Below are 22,119 nucleotides of genomic sequence, written 5' to 3'. Positions count from 1 at the left end.
GGGAGGGAGGGAAGGAGGACGGGCAGACTAGATTTTGGAAAAAAAGGTGGATTTCATTGAGAAGGTGACTATAGTAGTCGCTTACTGCTGCGTAACAGAATACCTCAAAACCTGGCTGAGTGTGGTGGCTCACAGTTGTAATCCCAGCACTTTGGGAAGCTGAGATGGGAGAATCACTTGGTCCCAGGAATTCAAGACAAACCTCAGAAATACAGGGAGACCCCGTCTCTACAAAGTAATTTTTAAAAATTAGCTGGGCCTGGTAGTGCATGTCTGTGGTCTTGGGAGGCTGAGATGGGAGGATTGTTTTAACCTGGGAGGTCAAGGCCACAGTGAGCCATGATCACGCCACTGCACTCTAGCCTGAGCAAGACCCTGTCTCAAAAAAAAAAAACAATAACAACAAAACCCTCAAAACTTGGTGGCTTAAACCAACAGACATTATCTCAGCTCTTTTGTGGGTTAGGAATTTGAGAATGGCCTTGCTGAGTGGTCGTGGCTCAGGGTCTCTCATGAGGTTGCGGTCAGGAGAGGTCAGCTGGGGCTGCAGTCACCTGAAGTCTTGACTGGGGCTAAGGGATTCACCTCCAAGATGGCGCTCTCACATGGCTGTTGGCAGGAGGACTCAGTTCCGCGTCATGCAGGCACCTCCACGTGGCTGCTTGAATTCACGCAATATGGTACTGGCTTCCCCCGGAGCTAGTAGTCCAGAGAGAGAGAAGAGAGAGAAAGAAGCCGTGGAGCCTTTTCTGATCTGGCCTTGGGTAGGTCCTATGACTTTACCTTCAAAGACTTGAAGTGAGCCACTGATAACTGAGAAGGAATGTTCCAGTGAAAATGCCGCAAGGTGGAAGTAACCAGGCACTTTGGAGGAACAGCAAAGAAACCAGGTGGCTAGAGTAGCAGGAGCTAGGAGAAGAGCAATAGAAGAAGAAATCAGAGGGAGAGCGGAGGGCAAGCACGTGTAAGTTATTGCAGTCCAACAGGGGATGTGGGCCCTCGCCCTGAGTGAAGTGGGGAGTCACAGCAGTGTCTTGGGCACGGGAGCAGCATGATCAGACTTAGCAGATATGCAGAGAATAGACTTTATGGGACAAAGGTGGAAGCAAGAGCCTGGTTAGGAGGCTGTGACTGTAGCCCAGGAAGGATATGATGGAGGCTTGCACTGGGTATAGCCAAGGAAGAGGGGAGACGTGGCTTCATTCTCATTGGATCTAAAGGTAGATCCCCACCTTGGATTTCCCTGGCAAATTTTGTGTCAGGTGTAACAGAGAGTAGCCAAGAATGGCCCCGCGGTGAATGGTCTCCTCTTCCTGAAAGCTGCCACTGACCACATTCCCCCCCTGCCTTCTACTGTTTTACGTGAAGCCCTGATGTAGGAAGAGGGCTTGGCATCCAGCATCCTTTCCCTCGCCGCCGGGACGCACGCCGTGTCCTTCCATTCACGGCTTACCCTTTGTAGACCCTGGAAACTACAAAATGGAAAATGGACCTCCTCTGTCAAAGAAATAATACACGTTTAGAAAGGCACTTAAAGCTCCTTAGAAGAAAGCACCGAAATTCTGGAAACATTGGTAGTGGTTTGCAGTGGTATTTTGAGTGCTGGGAACTAAATGTTTTGGTTGTACGTTTGGGGAGCTGCAGATGGAAAGGCTGAAGTTCTCAGTGAGTAAGAAACTGAGTGAGAGGAGATGCCTAGCGGGACAGACTTTCATATCCCAAGGAAATACCCCATGCAGAAGACCAAACCCATGAGCTGAGGGAACTGTCCACATGCCAGGTCCACAGGAAATGAGACCGCAAGGCCTCATCATTCAGACCCCAGACAGTCCTCTTCTGGGGTCTTACTCTGCTGCCTCAACTATCCATATAAAGTTCCAACACACACAACTGGGTTCTGCTGTTGGAAGTGAGGATAGTGATTCTCTGTCAGGAGAGAGAGATGAGCTGGAGCCCAGGGCTGAGGGGTGGAGGGGTGGAGGGGTGCTGGTGATGTTCTGTTTCTTGACGGGGGTGTGGGTTTCATGGGTTTGTTTAGTTTCTGAAACTTCATCATGCAGAACACGTATGTGCTCTTTTCTGCACGTACATTCAACTGCAATAAAATATCATTTTAAAAAGGTAATGGGAAGATACTATTTTCCCAAAAGTATGACTCCTACCTAGGAACTGAAATCCTACCTTAAGAGAGTCGTCAGCTTTTTAAATTTTCAAATATATTCAGGAGAATTAACAAATAAAACAGCGAATGGGCTAACAGCCATTAACATGCCAAGACAGCGTGCCTTGGTCGTGTGGACTTGGGGACTTTGTGTAAATAGGACTCTACCACACTTACTATTTTGTGTCTAGTGTTTTTCACTCAAAATTTCGTCTGTGACACGGCTCCACACTTGCACATAGGTGTAAACCTTTCATTCTCATTGTCACACGGTATTCCATAGTGTGAATAGAACACAATGAATAAAATGAATTTTATTTTACTCATTCTGTTGTAGAGGGGCATTTGCGTGGTTTCCGGTTTATGACTATTTTTGAACAACAGCATGAATAACAGGCATGAATAACAGCACTCCTAGGGTGTGCCCCTCTCTCCTCTCTTTCTCTCTTTCTTTTCTTTTCTTTTCTTTTCCTTCCTTCCTCCCTCCCTCCCTCCCTCCCTCCCTCCCTCCCTTCCTTCCTTCCTTCCTTCCTTTCCCTCCCTCCCTCCTTCCCCTCTCCTCCTTCCCCTCCCCTCCCCTCCCCTCCCCTTCTCTCTCTTCCTTTCTTTTCTTTTCTTTCTAAAGAAAAGGTCTCCCTGTGTTGTCCAGGCCAGGCTGGAGTGCCATGGCTTCATCACAGCACAACACACTCAACCTCCTGGGCTTAGACAATCCTCCCACCCATCCCCTGAGCTGCTGGGATTACACGTGTGAACCACCGCACCCTTTTTAGGGTGCGTCTTTTGATAGCTACAGAGGCACAAGGCTCTCTGATGTGTACACCCACCACACTGTGTGAGGCAGCCTCACACTTGCCCAGTACATAGGATTGGTTTGTTTCACTGAGACCCTTGGCAGGTAAAGGTCTTCAGAGCATTCCTCTGGGATTCAGAGATTCCATAGAAATCTGGGTGGTTTCTCTACCCTTCTGCAAGGAGAAGTGCACAGTGGTGGCCTGAATCACCCTCAGCCACCACCCTGCCTTCTGGCTGACTGCCTCGGGCTCTCCCTCACCCCCTTGAAGGAAGGCGGGAGACTGTCAGGGAATGGATGGGTCATCTCGTCTTGCCAGCCTGTACCAAGAAGTTTCCAAGAACTGCACGAAGAGGGTGGGGGAAGATCCCTTGCGTGCCAAGCCAGCTCCTCTGAGCAGGTAGGGCCGGGCAGCCCTGCAGGGAGCACCCAGCCCCTTCCCACCTGCAGGCTCATCAAACACCTCGACAGGCTTCCCGAGTGGGAAGCGGTGATGTCATCTCCAGGCCTGAACAATCAGGTCTTTCACGGCAAGACGATAACAATCAAAACAGTCTGTAAGGGCCTGCCACGCAAGAACACACACGCTCATCGCACAGGGGAGGATCTGAAGGCCGGGGTGAAGCAGGGCTTGTCAGGAATATGCCATTCTCCTTTCATAATCAGCCGGCCGGGGAATATAGCCTGGAGAGCAAGGCTGCAGGTCGCCGTCCCCTCGCTTGCCAATTCTCAGAGAAATCCATGACTCTCTCCACCACCTCTCCTGAGGGCGTGCACCTCAAACCGCAGAACTACAGCCCAGGTTGAGCAGCAATCCGCGCTCAAGCAGCAGTGTCCCACAGCACAACTCCAGGGGGCGCCACGCTCAGAGAACACAAGGTGAAAAGTACCCCTGGAATTGTGCACCATTGAGGTTTGAGAGCAACCACTGGTTTTGGACTAAGGGAGCTGAGGCCTGGTAGTTCTCAAAGGTGGGCGTTCAGCCCCAGGAATCTGTCGTGCCACAGCTGAGCTCCCTGGAAGCCTGCACTCCACTGAGCCTAGAAATTCTCAAATGAGTTGCATGAGATCAGGTGTTCTGCACACACAGTCTGAGCAGTTTTTTGTCATCCAGCTATTTGCTGAGGAAGCAGCTCATTTACCCTGTTGTTTACTCCAGGTCTGTGGGTGTCAACCAGGAGCAATTCCCCCCACCCCCGGGGACATTTGGCCATGTCTGGAGACATTTTGGTTTTCACAACTGAGAGGTTGCTGCTGGCATCTAGTGGATGGAAGCTGGGGATGTGGCCAGGCGTGGTGGCTCACACCTGTAATCCCAGCACTTTGGGAGGCCGAGGAGGGCAGATTACGAGGTCAGGAGTTCGAGACCAGCCTGACCAACCCTGTCTCTACTAAAAATACAAAAATCAACTGGGCGTGGTGGCACGTGCCTGTAGTCCCAGCCACTTGGGAGGCTGAGGCAGGAGAATTACTTGAACCTGGGAGGCTGAGGTTGCAGTGATCTGAGATCACGCCACTGCACTCCAGCCTGGGTGACAACAGAGTGAAACTCTATCTCAAAAAAAAGAAGAAGAAGCTGGGTATGCTGCTAAACACCCTACATGCCCAGAACCACGCTCCCCAACAAAGAATTCAAGGTGTAAACTGTCAGTAGTGGTGAGGTTGAGAAATCCTGCTGTGGATGACGGGCTCCACTCCATTAAACCCTGGAGGTCTCTGGCCCACATCTCCCGGAATCTGGCCTGCTTTCGCTGTTGACCAGAACAGGCCAGACCCTCAGCTCAATAGCCAAGTGGGTGTCAGGCAGCGTCTGCCCCTGTCTCCCTATGCTTTGATGGGTCTGTGTGAGCCTCAGAAAACCCAGTGTGTGTGTACACAGTAGCAGTTAGGAGATCCTGCTCTGTCGCTTCTCAGCTCGGTAACCTTCAGGGCCAGTTATTAACTTATGGAGCATCCATTTCTCCATCTGTAAAGTGGGAACAATGGTGAAAACTGCTCATGAGATGGTTGAGGGGACAAGGCGTGTTGCTACATGTGATGTGCTTACAAGCACGCCCAGCACATAGTAACCCTCAATCAGTAACAGCAGTGGTTACCATCATTTTTATTGTAGCCGGAGGACCTCGGGCTGCCTCTGATGGGTGCGGGAATGAAAGACTTGGGCTGGTTTCAACCGCGAGCGGTTGCGGCGGGGTCTGCAGTGCTGTGCACAGATCCTGGCACATGCTCTACGCTGCTGCTGACCCGAGCTGAAAGCATTTCCCAAGCTCACGACCTGAGACATTCTGAAGTCAGAGGTTTGAGTGGAGATGGCTAATAAATTTCAAGGGAACCCCCTGAGTAAATCACTCAGCAGAGGCATATGCCTCCCAAAGATGGGGTAGGGACCCCTGGGATGGTATCTCACACTCCGGCCTTGGGAAGCACCTGAGTTACGGCTGGGGTGTTTAACACTCAGGTTTTTCCTAAAAATCTGGCAGATTCAGCTGAGAAAGAGTCACAGAAGGCTGGGTGCAGTGGCTCACACCTGTAATCCCAGCACTTTGGGAGGCTGAGGTGGGTAGATCGCCTAAGGTCAGGAGTTTGAGACCAGCCTAGCCAACGTGGTGAAACCCCGTCTCTACTAAATATTCAAAAAAAAATAGTCAAGCATAGCGGGGGGTGCCTGTAATCACAGCTATTTGGGAGGCTGAGGCAGGAAATTGCTTGAACCTGGGAGGCAGAGGTTACAGTGATCCAAGATCATACCACTGCACTCCAGCCCGGGCAAGAGACTAAGACTCTGTCTCCAAAAGGAATTTAAAAAGAGTCGCAGAGAACACCAGACACCACATGTGTAAGAGAGATAGGCCTTGGCTTGAATGCGTGTTTTATTTTTGTTTGTATGTTGGCTTGGACTTGGAGAAGGGGAGAGAAAGGAAGACCTGGCTCAGCCCCGCCAGACCCTCTCACATCTTGGCTTACTCTGTTCCTTCTTTCTGGAGGAAATGCATTTCCCCATCTCTATCTATTAAAATGGTCCCCATCCTTCAAAGTCCATCTTGGATGTCGCTTTCTCCACAAAGGTTTCCTGGATCATCTGTCTCTGCCAAGTTCATCTTCCCCCAATGCTCTGTGCCTCTCTGATGGCTGTCAGCAAGCTCCACGCTGTGTCGTAGTCATTTGCAGGCAGATCTTTTGCCCTGTATCAGATTGTAAGTTCCTTGAAGACAGGGCCCTTCCCAATGTCTTCCTTCCTATGTGGCATGAGCTCTTGAACATGGCCGGGGCGTAGTGGCTGATCCCGGAGTGACTCCTGAGAAGCGGCTTCCAGGTGGCCAAGTTGCCACTGCAGGACATGGTTCTGCCCAAGAGGTCATAGAATTAAGAAGGCTGAGGCACACCCACTGTAGAAGAAATTGGTGTGAGGCTAGGAGGTCACCAGGCTTGGGGAATGGAGGCTTAAGTGACTCTCTCATCGCTGCCTCATTCAGGAGACTTGGGCAGTTTTACCAGCGACTGCTATTTAAAGAGCACCCAACCCACTCTGGCCTCTGAGCTGGGCCTGGCACGTCACAGTGATCATTTGCCATCCACACGAGAGTGCTGCCAATGCCCATTTTTCAGTTAACGGAAAGGCTGAGTTATGTGTAGCTCGCACTGGGGCACACATGCATCTGGGGTCCCACCCGATGTGTTTGACTGGTATGTTTGACAGTCCTACCCATCACATGGCCTCCAAGGCATTGAACTTGTCTGCATCTCCTCTTTCTACCTTAACAATCTTAACCATCAAGACGGTGAGCCAAGCGACCTCCAAGGACCCTCACTTTTAATGTGAGTGGTGATGGCGGGGGGCACTGAGGAGGAGGAGGATGCTGGAGATGAGAAGTCAGCTCCTGGGGCGAAAACAGGGTCAGAGAAAGCAGGAACAACTTCCTGCCGGGGATGCCTTTCTTCCTGTTGCCCATTGCTTGGGATTAGTAGTCTCCGAAGATACAAGGAGGGAGGCCCTTCTTACCTAGCAGCCTGCTGGGACCCTGGCCGTCGGTCATCAGCCTCTACTGGGTTGGAAGAGCAAGGGATGAGAGGGCCTCTGGAAAAGAATCTCAGGCTGTCCACCTCTGCCACTGCATCCAGCCTGAAGAGGCACCGGCCCCTTTCCCCCGCCTGCACCTCCTTGGCCTCCCTTATGGGCCCAGCCCCCTCCATCTGCTAGGAGTCATTATTTGTGTGTGGGCCCAGTGCCTTCCCAACCTCCTCACAGGTCAGCCCCGGGGGTTTCCTGAGCAGCCTGAATTGCTTCTTTGTGTCCCTACTCAAGACAGCAAAGTGTCTGCTGCTGTCCCTGCAGGGAGGCCACCTCTTCTGCCTCTGCCATGCCCTGCCGGCTCCTGGGTGTCACTCAGGGCTGGGCTGCAAACAGCAGTCCACAAGGACCAACCCAGCATCTCTGGGGCCGGCGAGGGTTTTGGGGAAGCTGGTTCTCTAGAGGGAAGTCGATCCAAGGGGCTAAAAGTGGCCCAAATTTGCATTAGACCATTGCAAGTGTCATGCAGGGCTTTTTACTTTTTCAGACATCTGCTTAGCTTCCAGGATTCTGTATAGATCCTCTGTGGAGAATTAAAATTCTTCCCCTAGCTTGCCTCTGCCACATACCCTGTTTCTGAGTGCTTCTGAGGGTGACCGGCTCACATCAGTTACCTGGGGACTGTCCCAGGTTTAGCACCCAAAGTCCTGCATCCTGGGAAATCCCTCCGTCCCGGGTGAACCGGAGTGGTTGGGCACCGTGGTTCCTGTCCCAAAAGGGACACTGTATTCAGGGAATTCTGACTTCTTCCCATACTGGCCTACACACTGCTAATGAGATAAACCATTGCTACTCACTCCTGCCCAAAGCCAGAGAAGTCAAGTGACCTATCATCTTGCTTCTTGCCGGTCTCTCTTCCATCTCTGCTCCTCTTTTATGTTTATTTTTATTTATTTTGTTTGTTTGTTTTGAGACAGACTCTCACACTGTTGCCCAGGCTGGAGTGCAGTGGCTCGCCTCTTCCAGCGCACTGCAACCTCCACCTCCCGGGTTCAAGCGATTCTCGTGCCTCAGCCTCCCTAGTAGCTGGGATTACAAGCATGCACCACCATACCTGGCTAATATTTGTATTTTTAGTAGAAACCGAGTTTCACTGTGTTGGCCAGGCTGGTCTCGAACTCCTGACTTCGTGATCTGCCCGCCTCTGCCTCCCAAAGTGCTGGGATCACAGGCGTGAGCCACTGTACCTGGCCTATTTTTTAATTTTCTTAACAAATGATTTTGAAATACGCCTAATAATTCTGTTCTTTTTTGTTCTTCTTTTTTCTCTTATTTATTTTTATTTATTATATACAGAGAGGGTCTTGCTATGTTGCCCAGGCTGGTCAAACTCCTGGCCTCAAGCAGTTCCCCTGCCTCAGCCTCGCAAAGTGCTGGGATTACAGGTGTGAGCCACTACGCCTGGCCTTTGATGTTTAAAAATAAAACTATGGCCGGGCACAGTGGCTCACGCCTGTAATCCCAGGAAGCCAAGACAGGTGGATTGCCTGAGCTCAGGAGTTTGAGACCAGCCTGGGCAACACAATGAAACCCCGTCTCTACTAAAATACAAAAAAAAATTAGCTGGGCATAACGGTGTATGCCTGTATTCCCAGCTACTTGGGAGGCTGAGACAGGAGAATTGCTTGAACCCGGGAGGCGGAGGTTTCAGTGAGCCAAGATCCTGCCACTGCACTCCAGCCTGGCGACAGAGTAAGACTCTGTCTCCTAAATAAATAAATATTAAAAATAAAAATATAACAGAAAATGAACTTTTAAAATAAACCCCGATTCCTCCAATGCTGGATGGGACCCCCCTTCCTGGTGGTTCTCTGGGTCTACCTCCCCCTAGCAAATTCTAATTCCTAAGGAAAAGGAAGAGAAGTCTGGACGCCTCAAGGCAAACCCTGCCTCCCTGAGACCGTCCTTGCAGACAGACCCAGGGTTCCTCCCCAGGAGAAGTCTCATCGGGACTGCTCTTGTCCTTGCTGGTGCAGCTCAACCCCAGGAGTCATCTGCCCCGCTCCTCCCCAGTGACACCCTGCCCTGTTGACCCTGCCCACCCACCTCCTCCCTCTCCGTCCCTTTCCACACTCCCTCTCTCCTCTCCTGTGCCTCTCCACAGGGATGGCCCTCTCCTGGCCCTTCTTGAGAGATCTCTGCCTTTTTGCTCTGATTCAGGCTCTGGTGACAGGTTCCCATGGGACTTGGCTTGTCACGGAAGGGACAAGGGACCTTGTCAGGGGACAGCCTGCAATTTCTTTTCTAACAGAGCCCTTCATCTCCACTTCCCTCCCCTTCCTATTAATGTATCATGGTCCAGACTAGTAATGGTGTCTTTGTGCTACTGCTGGGGAGGAACAGAACCCAGAAGACAGCAGCTTCCCTGTCTTCGGAAGGGCATGGGTTTATAATTTCCCCCTTGCTTTTGAATGCTGTTTTGAATTTTTCATAGCCCATCCTGGAAAGGAAACCTCTCATCTGGGCTTTCCCTTCCAGGAGCTTAAAGGATGGAGAGAATGGCCTGCCAAACCCCACCTGCCCAGGATCGTCAGCACAAAGTGTTTAGTTAGACTGGAGGCCTTGCAGAAATGCACAGCAGGGTTGCAGGAGGGAAGCTGGTGAGCCTGGGGCATCCTCTGTGCCACCAGCCCCCCTGGAGGCTGCCCTTGTTCCTCTTCACAGTTTCCCACCCTGCAGCCAATCTAGGTCTCACGGCTCCTAAGTCAGCTCAGGGCTCACCCCGACCACCAAGAGGCCATCCCTGCCACGGGCCGCTCATTATTCTCCGTTGCTTCTGTTATGCGTCGACATCCCCAAATGCCACCCTCTTTGCTACTCCTGGCCTCTGTTGCTCCAGATCTCCTCCAGGGCCCCCCAGATCAGATCTTGTATACAGTAAGCACCCTGGCTGTAGACTCCTGATGCATTCATTAGTGGCCACAGGTGTTCTCGGCTCCCAGACATTGCTGGGAGTCAGGATAGCAGGGGAAGGGGCTCCTGGGAGGGAGACAGGCTTGGCCTTCACCTCATCCTCACCTCCTCTGACACCTGCTTAGGCCAGTAGCTCTCAAGGCCATGGCAGACTCTTAAAATCTGCATACACGGGGCCCAAGGCCACGGCAGTAAACCAAGATCTCCAGATCAGGGCCCAGGCATCGGCATTTGCTGGCACTTCCGTGACTGGCATGTATCATCAGGTCTGAGATCTGTGGATTCAAATCCCATTCTGCAGCTGATGCAGGTGATGGAAGAAGAGGAGAGGGCTGGAAGGGACGGGGCCCTTCACTGGTCACCCCCACCAGTGGGCCTCTGACAGTTACCCAACATGCAGCGGGGCGAGGGGACATGGATGGGCCTGTGCGTGCGCATGTGTGTGTGTGTGGAGAGCCCAGTGAAGCCGTGTTGTGCGTGACGGGTAGGAAAGGCAGAGAAGCCGTGGTGCCCGCCCTTGCTGAGGGCAAAGGAGCCCGGAGTGTTCAGGAGGGACTCTGTGACCGCCCAGCAAGGCAATGCCCTTGGCAGGATCCAGAGGGCGTGGCAGCTGTTTGGGCTGGAAGCCCCGTGCCAGGGCTGGGGCAAGGCAGAGGTAATGAGGTTTGCCAGGGATGGAAGAATGGCATTTCTGTGCTGCTTATCAGGATGATGGCTCCCACACAGGATGTGGAGGAGGCTCCCATACCCCGCCTGGCCATGGCTGTAGTCAGCACTGTGTCACGGCGAGGACTTTGGACAGGGAGCCCCACCCCTGACTTGCCAGTGACATTGGGCTGGCCACTCTGTGGCTACAGTCGTGGTGAGTCGTGCACCTGCCTGTGAATAGGAGGTGCAGGCAATGGCAGCAGACTGAGAGCCAGCCACCAGGTGCCTGGCAGAGGCCAAGAGGTCAGAAGCCTTGGCCTTCCTCATTGGAAAGAAAACTTGCACTCAGGGCTTTACAGAAGGTCAGGGAGGCTGGTTGTATTTTTGCTGTCATCTTGAGGGCTGCAAGGAGATACTGAACCAAGTTGCAGGGGCTTATGAGATATTGGCAAGAATTTGTCCTCACCAGAAATATATTCGCATGCCTCTGACCCCTGGGATAGGAGCTCAGGGTCGGCTTGCACATGAAACTGGTAGCAGAAGCCGCGAGTACAGGCTGTATTTCTTCCCAGGGCTGGTTAGGACATGCTTCGCAGCATCCTATAACTGAAGCAGGGCTCAGCAGTGTCTTCCAAAGCTAGCATTTGAGTCCTAGGCCCATGGCCCCGGAGGGAAGAAGTGAGGCTATGAACTCCAGTCCTATACGTCTTGCAGAAGCAAGAGTCCACATCTCCTGGGAGCTTCTGTACACCCAAGCAGACCCACCAGGGAACACAATATCTGAAACGCCTTCAGGTTGCGCAGTGGTTCTTGCCAAAATCTTACAAGTGATGTAAAAATCTCACGGAAGTGTCAACAAGAACAAATGAATGAATGCTGATGGGAATTCATGCACAGATGAACCATAAGCAAAACAGCCAAGCCAGGTGTCTTTGAAACAGAGCTTTGTAGAGGAATGAGTTTCAGTTTCAGGGTGGAAAATTGTCGTCTCTCTTGGAAAGAGAGGACTCATGAGTTCTTGGAAAAGCCTTAAGGCCCTGTCTCTGTCAGCTCACACTGCAACCTCAGCGATAACACTCACCCCCACCCCAGGACAGGCATTTACTAGGTGCTTACTGCATACCAGCTCCCACGTGCTAAGGGCTTTAGAAGGACCATCCCAGGTAATCATATCAGCAACCTGTGAAGGAAGGATGAGTATTATTGTTCTTCAAATTCTATAGTTGGAGAAATGGAAAATAGCACAACTAACCAGGCACAGACCCTGGACTTGGACAGAAGAAGTCAGACTGCAAAGCCCAAACTTCAGCTACCCCATGCATGGCCATGAGAACGTAAGAAGAGACAGGGTCTTCAATGCCCAGGGTCTGTGGTTTCATCTTGTCAGATCTTTCTGCAGCCACTGGGCTATCAGGGCAGGGGTCAGCAAACTGCAGCCCATGGGCCAAATCTGGCTCACCAGTTGTTTGTGTAAATAAAGTTTTATTGGAACACAGCCACACTCAATGGTTTATATATTGTCCATAGCTGCTTTCATACCTGCAAGGGCAGAGTTCAGTGGTTGCAACAGAGACTCAGTGGACTGCAAAACCTAAAATATTTACTATCTGGCCCATGACAGAAAAAGTTTGCTGCCCTCTAGATCAAAGGATGAAGTTGAAGCATGCTGAGGCCCTCTCTAAGGAGTCAAAGGAGAGCACATCTTTGGTTGATATCGACGGGGATTTGGGTAGACACGTGGCAAACGCTGAGTGATGCAGCTTTTGCGGACATGCCCTGGGCTGGTGTGGTCTGACCTCCATTTTGACCAGTCTGACCAGTTTCATGTGCAAGCTGACCCTGTCTTCTTATCTGTCCACTCCATTTCATGAACAGTCCTGCCTGCAGGTTGGAAAGACAGGCTCAATGGCCCTGTCAGCCCCAAGATGCCATATTTCCTTTATTAAGGAACTGATTATTTTTCAGATGCCATCACTTTTCAGATGGCCCCTGGGGAGCCTGCACTTGTCCCTTGTCACAGTTTCCCATCCCCCAGCCAGTCTAGGCCCCACGGCTCCTAAGTCAGCTCAGGGCTCTTTTCCCCCGCCCCAACCAAGGGGGACCGACCCTGCCACAGGGTGCTCACTATTCTCCATCACTTCTGTTCCACGTCCGTATCCCCGAATACCACCTGTTTTGCTGCTCCTGTCCTCAGTCGCCCCGGATCTCCTCCAGAGCTCTCCAGATCAGATCCTGTACACAGTAAGCACCCTGGCGGCAGGCTCCTGATGCATTTAGTAGTGGCCACAGGTGTCCTTGGCTCCAGCCTGTGTTGGGAATTGGGATAGCCGGGAAGGGTTTCCGGGGTGGGGGGGAGGTGGGCTTGACCGCTTTCCTCATCCTCACCTCCTCTGACGCCTGCTTAGGCCAATGGCTCCCAACGCTGTCGCACGCGCTTAAAATCAGCACACAGGACAGATTTTAAGCTGAGGTAGATGCTTAGGGGCTCACTGTAAACTTGTCAAAAAGGGATGGGATGGGCATTAATTACATGAACCACATGGGAGCTCAGTGGTGACAGGTGTGAGATTCTGTCAGGGCTGGTTTTTCCTAAGAGTCTACTTGACTGGCAGACTTGAGGTGGGGGCTGTTCTTCCTGAGGTATCTGGAACTATGAGCTTCGATGAAATATGTGCAGGAGTTGGGGGGTATAAAGCCCAAGCCCTGAAACAAAATGGAGGTCAGATACTAAACTGGGGATTCTCCTTAGTGTTCCTTGCTGGAGGCTGGAACTTGGGTCACAGCCGGAGCAGGCCTGACAGGACCTTCAGGGCCATAAGTGTGCCCCAGTCCTGCGAGCCTGGGGCAGGTCGTGGGCAGGGGCGCCCAGCTGCCAGTCTACAACACTCACGTGCCTCTGAGCAATGGGTGGATTCCTTTGGGCAGCAAGATGGATGGACATGAGCCGGTTGACCTGAAAGTCCAGTGACGATAGTGTTTCCCTTTTCTATCCAGTCTACCCACAACTCCCTCGGGCCACACACCAGCATTGCTTAGCGAGTGACACCCTATTCTCATCCCCTTTAGATCTTTGTTGTTCAGATGGCCCTTCATGGAGGGGCTGCTCCTTGGACCTGTCGGGCCAAGGTAGAGTCTCATGCGCAAAAGGACCTTCCTAAGGCACTGAGACGGACCCCATTTCCCTCCAGTCATGCCCCTGCTTCCTGTGCAAGTTGACTTTTGGCTGATTTGGTGTAGTCTGCACAATGAGGGTTCTTCACAGTTAAGCCTGTGTTGTCTCCATGGCTAAATACTAAGCCCCCTGCGGCCAGGCATGCGGCACAGATCGCATTTGTATGCATCGCATTTTGCTTCTCTCTCCTTTCACACTCCAATGCCTGGTTTGTGCAGAAAGTAGGTTCTTGAAGACAGGCATCTACCAGCACAGCGCCTCACTGTCCTGCAGAGGCTGGAGGTGAGAGGATCACAGGGAGCATCACGGGGGCCCAAACACAGTGTTGGTGCCAGACCTGCAGAGCCCATGGAGAAGCTGAGCCCAGAGCCAGATCTGTGGCACCATCAGCGTCTGCAGCTGCACTTCCTTGTCCCATTTCTGAAGTTGCTTCTGGATAAAACGTGATATACCTGTTTCCATGCTGTCACGGAATAAAAACCAAAATGCATTGAGCACCTCTCTATGCTAGAATGTAATAGGCATTATGGGGTCATGAGGTCACTCGGCAATCCTTCATGGTAGATATTATGGTCCTCAAGTTGCATATAAGAAACAGAGATATAGGCCACGTGTCGTGGCTCACGCCTGTAATCCCAGCACTTTGGGAGGCCAAGGCGGGCAGATCACTTGAGGTCAGGAGTTCGAGACCAGCATGGCCAACATGGTAAAACCCCATCTCTACTAAAAATACAAAAATTAGCTGGAAATCACTTGAACCCAGGAGGCAGAGGTTGCAGTAAGCCAAGATCATGCCATTGCACTCCAGCCTGGGCAACAGAGTGAGACTCCATCTCAAAAAAAAGAAAAACGAAAAAGAAATGGAGGTAGAAAGTAAAATGAAAAGTGCAAAGTTATACAGCCACGTGGCAGAACTCAGGGCATCCTGAGAGCCAGCCAGCATGTTCTCTGTTGCAGCAAAGCACTGTAAGGACAGAGCCTACCCAGGACGCAGGACAGCACGGGCAGAGGGCTCGTGTCATTCCCTCCTGCTGCCCATGCTCCTTTTTTTTTTGAAATGGACTTTTGCTCTTGTTGCCCAGGCTGGAGTGCAATAGTACAATCTTGGCTCACTGCAACCTCCACCTCCAGGATTCAAATGATTCTCCTGCCTCAGCCTCCTCAGTAGCTGGGATTACAGGCATGTGCTACCATGCCCGGCTAATTTTGTATTTTTAGTAGAGACAGGGTTTCTCCATATCGGTCAGGCTGGTTTCGAACTCATGACCTCAGGTGATTCACCCACCTCGGCCTCCCAAAGTGCTGGGATTACAGGTGTGAGCCACCACATCCGGCTTCCATGCTCTTTACTTACACACATGTCCTGACCTTTCTCCTTCCTCTCCTACTGAGGGTCACAGGTCTCCTCCTGGCTCCCCAGTATCCAAGGAGGTCCAGACCTTGGCCAGGGACTCCCATTGTGTGGGCACCTGTTCCAGACAGCAGCCTTCATGTGCTTTCTTGGTTTTTCAGGAACTTGGCCATTGGAATCGGGATCCAGAATTTTCCTGAGGGCCTGGCTGTCAGCCTTCCCTTGCGAGGGGCAGGCTTCTCCACCTGGAGAGCTTTCTGGTGAGTGCTGCCCAAGGGCAAGGTCACATCTGATGTCAAGTGCTCACAGTCCTCCATGTGGGCTTTTTTCTGCAAGAACAGCTTCTCCTACCTGGCAGCCAATCTGAGGCTCCTGGTGAAACACCGATAACTCCAGTGACTCTTGTACCCCAAGGCTGGGGGACCCTCAGTCTCATCTTCTGATTTTCATCCTCAACATAAACTAACCTGATTGGCTGTGTTTCCTATTTTAAAGCCCTCTGTGGAGAGGCACGCCATGCCCATTCAGGGTTAGGCTCTGGGAGAACCGAGGTGGACCAGATGTCCACTCTAGATGTCAGATGCCTTAGCCTGCACTCACATTACCACTGCCCGTCCCCAGGAGGCGTCACAGTATCTCCTGTCATAACCCCCTGTCGATGTGAACACAAGAACCACGTCAGATGCTGTTGTACTCATACCTAGTATTCTCATCTTCCCCAAAGAGCTTTCTACTCTATTCCTTAATTGTGTCTTCCAATGTCAATGGTGAGTCCCCATGTTTCAGAGTAGGGAGCCATAGCCCAAAGAGTCAGATGACCAGCTCAAGTCACCTGGTTCATCAGCGGTGGCCCAGAGACTGGAAGTCTCACTTCCCTTGAGGTCAGGAGTTCAAGACCAGCCTGGCCAACATGGCAAAGTCCCCCTCCACGCAGGACTCCGAGCCTCAGAGCACTTCTTTGTTAAAACAATCGCTACTCTAGAATGTGTGGTAAGAGCATTTGAAAAGACAGCCAATGACAGTTTCAGAATGCCTTCCGTGTTACAGGGCCTTATGGCTTACAAATTCTTGCATATCCTGAAATGATTTTATTTCCACCCTCTGGTATCTCTTCTTCCATTGTTGGAGTCTGCGGAACACAGCATTTGGGCAAGGACAGAGCAAGGTGGACTTAGAGGTTGTTATTATTAGTATTTGTGTGTGTCTGTGAGAGAGATGGAATCTTGTTCTGTCATTCAGGCTGGAGTGCACGATCTTGATCTCAGCTTACCACAACCTCTGCCTCCTGGGTTCAGGCAATTCTTGTCCCTCAGCCTCCTGAGTAGCTGGAATTACAGGTGTGCACCACCACGCCTGGCTAATTTTTTTGTTTTTAGTAGAGACAGGGTTTTGCCATGTTGACCAGGCTGGTCTTGAACTCCTGACCTCAAGGGATCCCCCCACCTCGTCCTCTCTAAGTTCTGGGATTACAGGAGTGAGCCACTGCACCCAGCCAGGGACTCTTTTTTACTATAAAAACTGTAACTGTTATTTCCTACAGTCAGGGAACCAGGGGAGACTAGAGAAAGGAGTGGTGCCTTTGTGGTTGACAACCAGACCCTGGGAGGAAACTTGTTTCTCTCACTCTAGTCTGGACTTGACATCAAACTCACTTTTTCCTGAAGTGACCAAGCCAAGGCCAAGAATTCTATAAAGCAGAGAGCTGCCAATTCCTCTGGACTGTGCATGAAAGCCAGGAGAACCAGGAAGCAGCCCCCTCCTGAGAGAATTCTGCAGCAAAAAGCGCATCCCACGCCCACTGCCTGCTGCTGGCCAAAAAGAGGCAGGCAGAAGGTGGGAGCTCACAGTGCCCTCACTGCCTTCCTGACATCTGGGGAGGCGGGGCAAGGAAGACGTCTGTCACCCCCATCTTACAGATGGAGGGATTGAGGCTCAGAGGCAGTGTAGCCTGCTGAACCCCTACAGTGAGAAAGGGGCCGCAACACTTTGTCTGTTGGGGTTCTGTAGTGGCAGGTGTCTTTCGCCCGTGCAGCTTAGGCTGTGGGGTTCCAGCTCATCTCCTGCTCTTGATATTCTCACTCCTCACACGTGTTGCTGTGTGCATCAGAGCTCATTTGATTTCAGGTGGTAGAGACCTCCCCCTGCCCCTTACTACCTCAAATAAAGGGATTTCTTTCTTTTTTTTGAGACAGAGTTTCACTCTTGTTGCCCAGGCTGGAGTGCAATGGTGCAATCTTGGCTCACCGCAACCTCTGCCTCCCGGGTTCAAGGGATTCTCCTGCCTCAGCCTCTCAAGTAGCTGGGATTACAGGCATGCACCATCATGCCTGGCTGACTTTTTAAATATTGTAGAGATGGGGTTTCTCCATGTAGGTCAGGCTGGTCTCGAACTCCTGACCTTAGGTGATCTGCCCACCTCGGCCTCCCAAAGTCCTGGGATTACAGGCGTCAGCCACTGCACCTGGCCAGGGATTTCTTAGCAGCAGAAATCTCACCTTAATCCAAGATGGAGGTGAGGGAGACAGCTCTCCGTGCACACATGGCCAGGTGCAGCAGAGGGGGTTGGGTGCAGCCCCTTCAATAGGGGAAACTCCCAAACATGCCAGGTACAACTGACTGTCCTTGGGAAATGCCCATATCATTCCTCATCAGTGTCCTGTCAGTCGGAAGACAGTGTAGGCCTCCACTGCTGGTGGGTCCCTAACATGTATGTGGCCATGCAACGTGATGTTACTCATCCATAAAAAGGAAGGAAGTACTGATCCATGCTGCAACATGGATACACCCCGAAAACAGTGTGCTAGGTCAACAAGCCAGTCAAAACGAACCATATATTATGTATTATTCCATGTATATGAAATACCCAGCAGAGGAACAAAAGTAGATTCGTGATTGCCAGGGGCTAAAAGGAGGGAGAGAGTGGGAGGGGGCTAGTGTTTGTGGGGTTTGTTTCGGGGTGATGAAAATGTTCTGGAATTAGATAGAGATGGTGGCTGCGCAGCTTTGCAATTACACTGAAAACCGCAGGACTGGATACATGAAATGGACATGTCATATGGTATGTGAATTCTATTTCAATAATGCTATTATTTTTTAAAGACCATGCAGGAAACTTAAAACCCTAAAGATAATTGGGGGGTGAGGGTCTACTGTAACTGCTTCCTAGGGAGTTTGGGAAGGAGAAAGAGGTGGTTAAAAAAACAATTATGTGGCCGGGCACCCTGGCTCACGCCTGTAATCCCAGCACTTTGGGAGGCAGAGGCAGGTGAGTCACCTGAGGTCAGGAGTTCGAGACCAGCCTGGCCAACAGAGTGAAACCCCATGTCTACTAACAGTACAAAAACTTGCCAGACGTGGTGGTGGGTGCCAACAGTCCCAGCTACTCAGGAGGCTGAGGCAGGAGAATCGCTTGAACCAGGAGGCAGAGGTTGCAGTGAGCAGAGATAGCGCCACTGCACTCCAGCCCGGGCGACAGCGCAAGACTCTGTCTCAAAAAAAAAAACGAAATGAAACAAATGAACTCACTAACAACAACAGCAACAAAGCAATGATGTGCCGTTGCACTGCCATGCTCAGCTATGATGTCGAATGACACGCATCCATGTGCTGGGGTTCCACCGTCTGGGCTTGTGGAGCATCTGCTTGCCTCCCCCTGCAGGGGTAAATGTCTCTGTTCTCTCCTTAGGTATGGGCAGCTGAGCGGCATGGTGGAGCCCCTGGCCGGGGTCTTTGGTGCCTTTGCAGTGGTGCTGGCTGAGCCCATCCTGCCCTACGCTCTGGCCTTTGCTGCCGGTGCCATGGTCTACGTAGTCATGGATGACATCATCCCGGAAGCCCAGATCAGGTTGGAGAACTGTCCCTTCCTGTCTATCCCTGTCCCAGTCCCAGCTGGGCCCCCAGCCTTGGGAGGCGCTCTTTCTTCATTTGCTTCTCCTTTCATTACCCACCCCCGTCTGCCCCTTCCCAAGATCGTCCCCACTCCCTCCCTAACTGTGCTCTCTGAAACTAAAAGAAAAGCAGCAAAGGGCAGGTGGGTCAAGAAATAAGGTGACACCAGGTAGTGGCATACACACCTGCCCCTTGTCCCTGGATGCAGTAGACTATCATTTTTGTATATTCTCTCTCATCCTCTCTCTCAGTTCTCTGGGGCTGGAACGAGGGGAGAGGTGAGCTCTAAAATGTCATTCAGGGTGATACAGGCATGTCCTCATTGCTATAAGCCAGGTGTCAGTGGGTGGGAATAAGGCTTTCCTTTTCATTTTAGTTGTCTTTTTTTTCTTTTGAGGCAGAGTCACGCTCTGTCGCCCAGGTTGGGGTGCATTTCAGCTCACTGCAATCTCCGCCTCCCAGGTTCAAGTGATTCTTGTGCCTCAGCCTCCCAAGTAGCTGGGACTACAGGCACCCACCACCACGCCCAGCTAATTTTTGCATTTTTAGTAGAGACAGGGTTTTTCCATGTTGGCCAGGCTGGTCTCAAATCCTGACCTCAGGTGATCTGCCCGCCTTGGCCTCCCAAAGTGCTGGGATTACAGGCGTGAGCCACCGCTCCCAGCCTGTTTTGGTTTTTATAGAAGAATAATTTTGAAGCTAGCTTTCCAGGCCAGATTAAATAATATCTTTAAGAAATAATCACCGCTCTTTATTACTCAAGTATACACCACAGAACCATCATAGGTGACCTTGGGCGAGTGATTTCTCTTTGCCTCAGTTTCCCTACCTGTAAAATGAGGATAATTAGGACACTGACCTCATGAGGCTGCTTTTTGGGGTTCTATGAGTTCATCAGTTGGCCTGGCACATAGTGAGCCCCAGTAAATGTTACCACTGTTGATGGTAGCGTGCTTTCTCTTGGAACTGGACGTTGCAGTAGATACTTTCAGCCTAGCCATGGCCTCAGGGGACATTAAGGTCTTACTTTTCTCTCTGTCCTTCCCTTCCAGTGGTAATGGGAAACTGGCGTCCTGGGCCTCCATCCTGGGATTCGTAGTGATGATGTCACTGGACGTCGGCCTGGGCTAGGACTGAGACGCTTCGGACCCCAGGAAAGGCCACGCGAGGGAACGGCGGTGGTTGGCTTCTACAGGACCACAAGCCTCTTTCTTCCCATTAAAACTTTTTCTTCCTTTCTGTCTTCTTCATCTCATTCTCCTGATCAACTCTGATTATAATAGGACCATTTTTACTTTGCTTTGAGGGAGGTTTTGATTTTATGGGGAATTTAAAGGTGTCATGGAAACACAGATTTTTGTTTTGGCCACTGAATGGACTCTCTCTTCAGTGGGATTATCAAGGAACTTCAGATCAGGGAAATCTCTGCTTTGGGACCCTTTGTCTCCCTCCCAACTCCTCAAGGTCACCTATAGAAGCAAGCTACCAAGAGACGTCTCCTAAGCATTTTGGTGGCCTAGTGACTCAGGGCAGAGTGGCCAGCACACCTCTCATCCGCCCCTCCTGCTCCCGCCCTGCTGAGCCTCTACCCATCTAAAATGCTGTAACTGGAGCATCATAACAATAGCAAGCTACTTTTCAAGGCTGAGCCAGCCCAGAGAAGAGCACGCCTTCCTCTACCTCCTCCCAAGGAGATACTACATGGGAGGGGGGCACAGACAAAGAGAAGGAAATTGGCTAGTCTGGCTTTTTTTTAAGGCAAAGATTGACATTATTGAAGGAAAGAGGATGAGAACAGCTGTAAGCTCACAGTGAGCCCTGTGGAAAGAAGACAGAGTGTGAGTTTGATCCGAGCACTCTGCTCTCAATGGATTCCAGCAGCAAAGCAGTTTGTCATGCTTTCCAAATTCCCTAGGCATTTATTTTGATAAGTTTATAGCCATCATTTTTCTAAGAGACTTGGAGACACCAGCAAACTGCTAGAACGCAAACTCTTTATTTACCAAAAGAAGGCGCCGCTTCAGTTAACCCACGTGAATGAAAGACTTGTGGAGTCTGCAATGGGTCCTTCCCTCTTGACCATTTGGTAACTTGTAACCTGACCAAAAACTTGAGCTCCAACAGGCCTTGGCAGAGGGCTTAGGACGGGAAAGGAAGAAGGGGATAGGAAAAGAAGAGAAAATTTTATATTTCCCCTTTTAAGTAAATTTTAGCCAACTTGTCATTCTGAAATATTCCTATAAAGAATGAGTCGAACTAGACCAGAAGCCAGCCTACCCCTTCATACATAGCTTCTCCAACAGGGATAACAATGGCCTGCCCACTTCAAACATAGGTAAGGCCTGCCGTCCTCATTAATGAAAGGAACACATGGGACTTTGGGCTCTGCTGAGAAGGCAGGCAGCCCCGGAGCCAGGTATGCAGGCATTGCGGTTGTCAGTGTCTGCTCTCAGAGTTTACACATTCAGTTGCTTCCAAGGGTGAATCTCCTGCTCTGTGAATGCTATCAGACCCCAAAGGCCAACCTTGGGCTGGGTCTGGGTATGTTCTTCCAAAGCACTGATGATCAAAATTGAAGACACATTCAGAGGTTTGATTGGTTGAGATTAACTGGTGTGGTATATGTGTGTTTTATTTTTATGTCTTTGTATGTAGTTCTATATAACGCAGATTGTGCTTTCTGATGGACGAGACCTCATAACTGTGATTAATTATCAATAAAGGAGATGTCGTGGATGACCTGTGTTACATTCAGTCCTTCTCAAAGCTGCTTCTTTGCAAGGATGATCAGTATAAGAGCTATTAAAGTTGGAACTAACACCTCCCTGACCCAACACCAGGAGAGAGAAGGAAGGAGCTCAGATGGGAAGGGCTAGTCAGATTCTTGGTTGCAACAACAGCATCCAACAGCAGCTTACCTGAACAGAAAAGGAAATGAATGGAAGGCAAGTAGGGAACTCACAGGCTCTTTTGGAGAATCGGGCTTGAAAATGGGTTGTATCCAAGAAAGGATACAGAGGTCTGGGGCCATGACCCACTCATACCTGGAGAATAGCTTGGTTTAGATGCCACGGCCCTCAGAGCTGGTCCCTAGATCCTGGACACCACTAATGAAACTGCTGTA

The 22,119-nt window shown here is 51.0% G+C and overlaps 1 protein-coding gene across 4 annotated transcripts in view; it reads left to right on the top strand.

Moving 5' to 3' along the window:
* SLC39A11 (solute carrier family 39 member 11) overlaps nt 1-21,732 on the top strand; it is a 462,191-nt gene extending 440,459 nt beyond the window's left edge. For all 4 annotated transcript variants that reach the window (XM_017535605.2, XM_017535603.2, XM_017535604.2 and 1 more), the window contains 3 exons: nt 15,269-15,367; nt 18,793-18,951; nt 20,048-21,732. In XM_017535605.2, the coding sequence (XP_017391094.1) occupies nt 15,269-15,367; nt 18,793-18,951; nt 20,048-20,126 (337 nt within the window). In that variant the 3' untranslated portion in view covers nt 20,127-21,732. The remainder of the gene's footprint in view (nt 1-15,268; nt 15,368-18,792; nt 18,952-20,047) is intronic.
* Nucleotides 21,733-22,119: the final 387 nt, after the last annotated feature.

This window comes from Cebus imitator, unplaced genomic scaffold, assembly GCF_001604975.1.
Source record: "Cebus imitator isolate Cc_AM_T3 unplaced genomic scaffold, Cebus_imitator-1.0 Scaffold93, whole genome shotgun sequence".
NCBI lineage: Eukaryota > Metazoa > Chordata > Mammalia > Primates > Cebidae > Cebus > Cebus imitator.
The sequence above is the reverse complement of the archived record's forward strand: the minus strand, read 5'-3'. Positions and strand labels throughout refer to the sequence as shown.